This window comes from Chlorocebus sabaeus, chromosome 26 (genome assembly GCF_047675955.1).
Source record: "Chlorocebus sabaeus isolate Y175 chromosome 26, mChlSab1.0.hap1, whole genome shotgun sequence".
Classification (NCBI taxonomy): Eukaryota; Metazoa; Chordata; class Mammalia; order Primates; family Cercopithecidae; genus Chlorocebus; species Chlorocebus sabaeus.
This window is the reverse complement of record NC_132929.1, coordinates 26,618,963-26,627,240: the sequence shown is the minus strand read 5'-3', so window position 1 is coordinate 26,627,240 and position 8,278 is coordinate 26,618,963. Positions and strand designations below refer to the sequence as shown.

The 8,278-nt window shown below is 36.2% G+C and overlaps 1 protein-coding gene across 1 annotated transcript in view; it reads right to left on the bottom strand.

Annotated features, from left to right (window-relative positions):
- Positions 1-1,118: 1,118 nt before the first annotated feature.
- AP4E1 (adaptor related protein complex 4 subunit epsilon 1) overlaps positions 1,119-8,278 on the bottom strand; it is an 88,814-nt gene continuing 81,654 nt past the window's right edge. The window contains exons 20-22 of the mRNA XM_008016617.3: positions 7,790-7,980; positions 5,848-6,005; positions 1,119-4,523 (exon numbers count right to left, since the gene is read on the bottom strand). Of these exons, the coding sequence (XP_008014808.1) occupies positions 4,363-4,523; positions 5,848-6,005; positions 7,790-7,980 (510 nt within the window). The 3' untranslated portion in view covers positions 1,119-4,362. The remainder of the gene's footprint in view (positions 4,524-5,847; positions 6,006-7,789; positions 7,981-8,278) is intronic.

Genomic DNA, 8,278 nt, shown 5'->3' with positions numbered 1-8,278 from the left:
TGGAGATAGTAAAAAACATCAGTGGTTACCAGGGTGGGGGCAGGAGGGCGGAAGGGATAAGCAGGCAGAGCACAGAGGATTTCTACTACAGTGAACACACTCTGTATGATACTACACTGGTGGATTCATGTCATTATACATTTGTCTAAACCCACAGAATGTACATCATGAGTGAACATTAATGTAAAACATTTGGTGATAACAATATGTCAAGGTAGGCTCACGAATTATAACAAATATAACACTTTGGTAGGGGATACTCATGATGGGGTAGTCTATCCATGTATGTGGCAGGATGGAGTATATGGGAAACTTCTGTACTTCTCAATTTTGCTTGAACCTGAAACTGCTCAAAAAAAGTCTTAAAAAATAATCAAAAAAAAAAAAAAAAAAAAAAACTATACACACAGAGAGAGTTCCTAAACACAAAAATCTCAGTCTCCCATTATGTATACACTAAACCAGTAACTACCATGCAATCATTAACCCTAGCCCATAGGACTGCAGGCCACCCCTCCCTTCAACAGCTCCCTTCTTTTCAATTACTATAGTGAGTGTAGTGCATTTAAACTTCCTTTTTTGACCTCAGTGCCCCAAAGATGGAGCTTCAAGTCTCAGGGTTTTTTTTTTCTTCTTATACATTGTAGCCAACAAGAGACACAAATCGGTGGGATTTAAACTCCATTTCTGATCTAGCTTTGTGTTTTAGGATACATGAGGCAGAGATGGCCAGCACACTCAGATTCTTTGGTCACAAAATTTCTAATTGATTTGCTGTGTTTCTGGCATCTTCAGACGTCTATAAAGGAAGGGCATGATGGTCAGCCTAAGGTGAAAGCAGGGGATATGGACAGGCATCCTGAGAATCAATCTATGCTGTAACTTGTCTGAAGCCCACAAAGTTCTCTCTGACCATCACATTGAAACAGAAATATCAATATCTTTACTTTTAACCAATTAGACAAGATTCTTTGGGGGCTGTAATGAATAAATCATTCTTTTCATCCCATTCCAATTGCTCCTGCTCTTTTTAGCTAATGTCTACCAAATTATTGTTTAAATAATATTACTTACTATTCAGCTACTTAGTTAATAAAGAACATATAGACCAAAAAAAGTACAGATCACTTTGTATTTATTACATTACTGAACTTTTTCAAATGACAGAATTCAACTCCAAAATAAAGTAATAAATGTCTATTAAATAATTATTCACTTGCATTTTTCTCTCCTAAAATTTTTAACACAGCAAAACATCTTAAAGACGTGTGAATAGATTCAGTGCACTCTCAGTGGCTCACAATCATGAGGCAAATACCACATTTATCCATAAAAATACAAGATAAACAGATCATTATTTTAAAATATTGCTGACATAAAAGGAAAAAATAAAATACTACACTTTTACCACAATTATTTTGGTAGATGATAGAACGTTGTTTAAAATAATGCTCCTCTATAGGACACATGCTGTGCTTGGCATACTTGGCATGTTAGCAGTTGGTAACTGCTCAGCTTCCATCTGCAGTTTCTCTAGCAGGACCCTTACTCAGGCCCACTTTCAAACCCTGAGCTCTGATCTGCCGGCCTCCACAGGGACTATTCTGGTACCCTTCCTCCTCCATCTACTCTTAAGGCTTTTCTGTCTTCCCTTCTATTCCCCCAGATTCACACTTGCTGCCATCTCCATTTTCAGCAAAGATGCCTGGCACAAAACTCACAAAGCTGAGCATCTCCTCCAGAGCTCTTACCCCAGATGTTGCCCCTTCACTGACTAAATTATAACTATTAGGTAAAGAGAATGAGTCTACCCACAAAAATAAATTAGGCCAGGCACAGTGGCTCACGCCTGTAATCCCAGCACTTTGGGAGGCTGAGGCGGGCAGATCACCTAAGGTTGGGAGTTCGAGACGAGCCTGACCAACATGGAGAAACCCCATCTCTACTAAAAATACAAAAAAATTAGCTGGGTGTGGTGGCGCATGCCTGTAATCCCAGCTACTAGGGAAGCTGAGGCAGGAGAATCACTTGAACCTGGGAGGCGGAGGTTGCAGTGAGCCAAGATTGCACCATTGCACTCCAGCCTGGGCAACAAGAGTGAAACTCCATCTCAAAAAAACAAAACAAAACAAAACAAAACTCCCTACTTTATATCACATCTCCTGCAATGCAAAAATAAAGGCTGGTGTGATGCCTGCTTTACAACTTAAAACATTCAATGAGTTTAGACAGAATATATACTGCTCTGAAGTTCCTTAAAATCTATTCTTCTATTATTGTTGTTTGTTTGTAAAATCATAAAAATATAAAAACTGTAAACATTCTACTAAACATTTCAGTAGAAACCCTGTTACCCTACTTTTTATGTAGTAGGTCAGAAAGAACAAAAGTGACACCACGTTCCTTTGGGCAGACCCAAAATCATGCTCCCAGCCCTAAATCTACCATTACATGTCTCCCATCCATTAGGCAGCTCTGTATGCCAAGCATGTCTCTCACAACAACTGCAGCCACCACTCATGAATACACCCTGTAACCAAGTAGCAGATCTCCCTGGTAGTTGTCCATGTGCTCTCAGCATCTTACCTATGCTCCACACTCGACCTAGCCTCAGTAACTAGGCAAACATAGGGAAGTAAGGACACAAAAAACTGGAGCACCTTCTTTGTGACATGCTGCATTCCTTTGCAAAGTGAGAAGGCACTTCCTCTCTGTCAGAGTCACAGCAGAATTAGGTAAGGGGCGAGGGATGCTGCTGACAGAGGTAGGAATAAGGAGGGAGCTGATAAGGCTAGCTACCAGTGTTCACCGCACCCCTGGAGTCAGCACACTCCTTTCATCATGACACTGCTGAGAGCCTGGGGATGAATCTGATCTATTCAAAAGGAGGAACCTATTATGCAAGAAATTCCAGTCACTTATTACTCTTGTAGCAAGGTTTCACTGTATGTTTTTAAAAGAATAAAAGTAACAAGATGTTATATATTTTTTAATGAATAACTTAAAAATTGAGAAAGAAAATACTGCTTTTATTTTTAGGGAAGAATACTCTTGACACAAATGACTAATGAAATCTATTAGCTCTGGGGAATCCCCTTAGCTTCTTTATCAGCCATGATTAATGAGATAAACCTAAAATCAGAATTCCTGACCCGGGTAATTAACAGTACCAATTAACCAGAGTATTAACTGCAATGACTTAAAATAGTCTCCATGGTGAAGTGTCAGAAAAGGTGAAATAATATTTTCCACAGCACCATAAGATTTTATAAAATACTATTTCAGTTAATGTACAACCTCAAGATTTTGGTCCATCATTCATATATAGGCTTAACCTCTTTTACTGATAATAGTTCTGACAGAGGCCACACAGGCATAACTATAACATGAAAATGATACATTTTACTGAAAAACCTGTATGTTATACTTAGACAGTCTCTGCTTCAGCTATATCCATTGAGTACTAGTGGATTCAAAGGCCAGGAAAAGACAGTTTTGCCATTTATACTCTAATCACAAATTTTAATTTGCCAAAAAGATCTAAATGGTAACCGACTAAAATATTTGGGTAACTAAAAAGCCATTTTTGTATCTGTTTGCTTTGTTACTGTGTGCTTTTATGGGTTTTGTTTCTATATGATATTTTGAAAATGGCTCTGAGTTTTCAAAATAAGAATAGAGTGATTTACTTTGAATTTTAAAATAAATCCAAGTGGAAAACAGACAAATTTTGTAGCCAAATTATCTGGAATTATGTGTAACAGTTATCTATAATAAAAAATATACCACAGATTGGATCCCCTCAATATCCAGCATGCTCATGGATCTCCTACAACTGTTAGTGTGTGCTATGCCAACTTAGTTCAACACTGATCTAAGCCAAACATAATCGAAAGTATTGACTTGCCTACCAAAAAACATAACTGCATTCCAAAGCCAAATATGAATTAAGTTCGAGATTATCAATTTCATGTCTTCCTTTCATTTAATGCAGAAAACTGAGACTTGGCTTTATTAAAAATTAGCTAGCACTAGAGTAAACGTGCTATAAAATTATTTATAACAAAATAAATATTTTCAGTCCCTCTACACACTAAGTGATATATAAATCATTAGCAGTTTATAACATTAGCTTAGGTCACTTTTTGAGGAACCTAAACATACTGTACAATCCTGAGTTAAAAGTTAGGGATACAGTTTTGGGGATCCTTTTTGACCATGAATCATAAAGAAAACATATAAACCACACTTGTAATAATCCCCATTTTCATTAGACATACCATGAGTTCTTTTTACTTTGGTAAATAAGTTTATCTATGTAAACCATTGATCTTGATGGAGTAAAATTTAGCAGAGCTTCTGCTAGGATCCCTCCATCACCTTTTGACACTGATACAGTAAATAGTCAGGAAGAGTAGAGCAGGAGGATCTGAACCACAGGGCTAATACATCTGCATAAACTCGGCAATGCAGTAAGCAGGGGATGGATGGGAGCAGCTGACAGGCCAATAGCCCTTCATTACCTACAACAAAACAAAAGTGAAAAATGATTTAATGCAAAAGGACTTAAACAGACATTTCTCCAAGAAAATATACAAATGGCTAATAAGCACGTGAAAAGATACTCAGTATCACTAATCACCAAGGAAACTGCAAACTGAAACCACAATGAGATACTATGCTTCATACCCATTAGGATGGCTAATATTAAAGAAAAAAAACAGGTAATAACAAGTGTTGATGAAGATGTGGAGAAACTGGAACCCCAGTACATTGCTGGTGGGAATATAAAATGATGCAGTTGCTGTGAAAATGCTATGGTGGTTTCTCAAAAAATTAAATCTAGGCCAGGCACAGTAGTTCATGCCTGTAATCCCAGCACTTTGGGAGGCTGAGGCAGGCAGATTACTTAAGCTCAGGAGTTCTAGACCTGGCTGGGCAATATGGTGAAACCCCATCTCTACTAAAAAATACAAAAAATTAGCTGAGCATAGTGCCACACACCAGTAATCCCAGCTACTCGGGAGGCTGAGGCATAAGAATAGCTTGCATGGAAGGTGGAGGTTGCAGTGAGCTCAGATCGCACACTGCACTAAAGCATGGGCAACAAAGTGAGCCTCTGTCTCAAAAAAAAAAACAAACAACATCTATAATTATCATGTATATAATCTACTAATTCTACTTCTGGGTATATAACCAAATAAAGAACAGAAAGTAGGGACACAAACAGGTATTTTTTAACCCTGTTCATAGCAGCATTACTCACAATAGCCAAAAGGTGGAAGTAACCCAAGTATCCATTTACAGATGAATGGATAAACAAAATGTACCACATTAAAATTCAGACACATTCTACAACATGGATCAAGCTTGAAGATATTATGCTCAGTGAAATAAGCCAGATATAAAAGGACGAGTATTGTATAATTCCACATTATATAAGGTACCTAACGTAGTCAAGTTCATAGAGATAAGAGGTAAAATGGTAGTTGCCAAGAGGTAGAGAGGAAGGGGAAAGGCCGAGTTAGTGTTTAATGGGTATAGTGTTCCAGCTGAGGAAGATAAAAAAATTCTGAAGACAGATGATGGTGATAGTTGCACAACAGTGTATATATACTTAATGCCATTTAACTACATGTTTAAAAATTTTTTAAATGGTATATTTTATATATGTGTATTTTCCAATAAAAAATTATTTAATACAGTCTCAAAAGCACATTCATCGGAAAGACAGTCACAATAGGAAATAAAGCTCTAAGAAATCTGATACTTGTAAGAGTTAATTTGTGTTCCAGTGATAAGAAAGCTCCTATAAACACAGAATAGCCTTTTCATAACTCTACAAACCTATAATTTCAATAATATGGAGTCTTAGTTTCTGTTGCAGAGTCTTTAGTGCAGAAGGAAGTGCAGCTTGAGATTCTGACATTTTTACATTTTGTTTCACATCATTGGTGAAGGATAACCAGAGTTTCCCAAAGTCTTCACTTGAGATTTTTAATGGTCTGAAAATAATTTTTAAAATTAGATATATGTCAAAAACAGTGAAATTATTCTAAATAAACAAATTTCAAATGCCTCATGAGAATAAAACATAATCATTGTAAATTTGGGTCCCATAAGATTTACGTCTTTAAAGCAAATATGCTAAAAATGGTTAGTATCATCCTCCAACCTGATGAAAATACTGAAAGCAGGTATATTATTAAATTTAAAATACCATTTCAATAAATCACTCAGTTCTCTTTCTACTAGTCATTCCAGCAAGATTTTACCAAGTAATTTCATAAACCATTCAAATATAATACAGAACTTTTCTTTCATGTCTACTTTGAATTTGGGGATAATGGGATACTCTATCAAAGCTATGAAAAAGAACATGAATACAAAGATCTAGCACCCTAAGTAAATTAGACCAAAAGAAAGAACTTTAACAAATACATTTTTTAAATGGTTCAGGAGACTAAAGATCAAATAGTTAAAACTGGATATATCTGGGGATAGGATTACAAAGAACTTTTATATTCTACTTATATTTTTCTGTAGCATTTAAGTTTTATAATAAGTATCTATTGATTTGATAATCAAGAAAGATATCTTAAAAATACAGAGGATTTTATTAATACACACAGAACAACGGTCTGTGTTAAATATACTGTGATTCTTCTGATTACTAAGGTTCGCCACGGGATATACCTCCACAATCACACAACGTTTAAGTTTTTTAAAGGCTGGATTTTATCCTATCAGCACCACAGGCATACAGTACTCTAATAGACTGACAGTTATGTTATTACTAAAAGACTTTAAAGAATGGGCAAAGCTGGGCATGGTAGCCCTTGCCCCAATCCCAGCAGTTTGGGAGGCCAAGGCAGACAGATTGCTTGAGCCCAAGAGTTTGAGACTAGCCTGAGCAACATGGCAAAACTCTGTCTCTATAAAAAACACAAAAATTAGCTGGCATGGTGGCACATTCCTGTAGTCCCAGCTACTCAGGAGCCTGAGGTGGGAGGATCACTTGAGCCTGGGAGGTCAAGGCTGCAGTGAACCATAGTGTGGCACTGCACTCCAGCCTGGGTGACACAGCAAGACCCTGTCTCAAAAAAAAAAAGAATGATGAACAAAAGTTAGAGCATTGTATTGTAACAGAAGTGACATGTGGAGGTTACGAATATATATAGAGATATTCATTGGTATTCTGCATTCTGGGTTCAGGCAGCCTTCATATTTTTAATGTTCAAAAACAGTACATTTATAAAACAAAATTAGAGCAGGTAAGATATTGTTTTCAATTATTTTGGTAACACTGCATGGTGCCTAGTATAATGGCAAAAACTGCATGTTTAATAAAAGTTTAATAACTATGTTGAGAAATTTTCTTACATTTCTCTAAAGCTTAACAAACAGATTTTATGAAATAATCGAATAAAATAGGAACGAGAGAAACTTTTAAAAGCCATGCAGAATCTTTGGAGTTATTTAGTTTAAATAATACTTTTTCTCACAAGTTTTTCCAGGTCACCAACTCCAACCTAAATCAGGTCTCTCACTATAATCCCTCATTGTACCACTTATTTTCTCTTCATAGCACAATTCATAATTACATACGTATGTATGTAATTGCACCACGTCTCCTCCATAGACTAGAAATTCCTCTAAGGTAGGAACTGTGTGTAGTTTTTAACTGTTACACTCCCTAGCACCCAGCATAGTGCCTCCATCCACAGAAGAGGTCTAAAAAATAGTTGGTGAATGAACAACTTGAATTAACATTTCACAAAACATTTACCTAATGAAATCTAATAGTGATAAGTTTACAGAAAATTCCAGCTGAGCAGAATGAGTATCCATCATATGATAACTAATAAAACCAGAAAGAATTCCTTCTGTAAAAGGTTTTTCTATCTGCACACTATATTGAAAGCTTTTGGTGCTTTCTGCTTCCGTTACAGGCAAACAGCATCCAGGTTGCTCGGTGACCTGCAAATAAAAGGAATAAAAGTGTTGAAGAAGGAAGGGATCAATACAGACTATTATATGACTACCAATTTTCTATTTAAGTGGTACAAATCATACTAATGTGGGAAGTTAATAACAAACTACATTATGAAGATGACTGACAACTTCACTTGAGAAAAATTCACTAGAACAGATAATGAAATAATAATTGTACACAGGTCAAAATTATGTTAACAAATGGCATTACAGTTAAAACTCTGTAAATGTCCTGGCTGGCCCTAGGTTTTTAAAGATAGGAGAGTTTTAAAATAATTTTTAA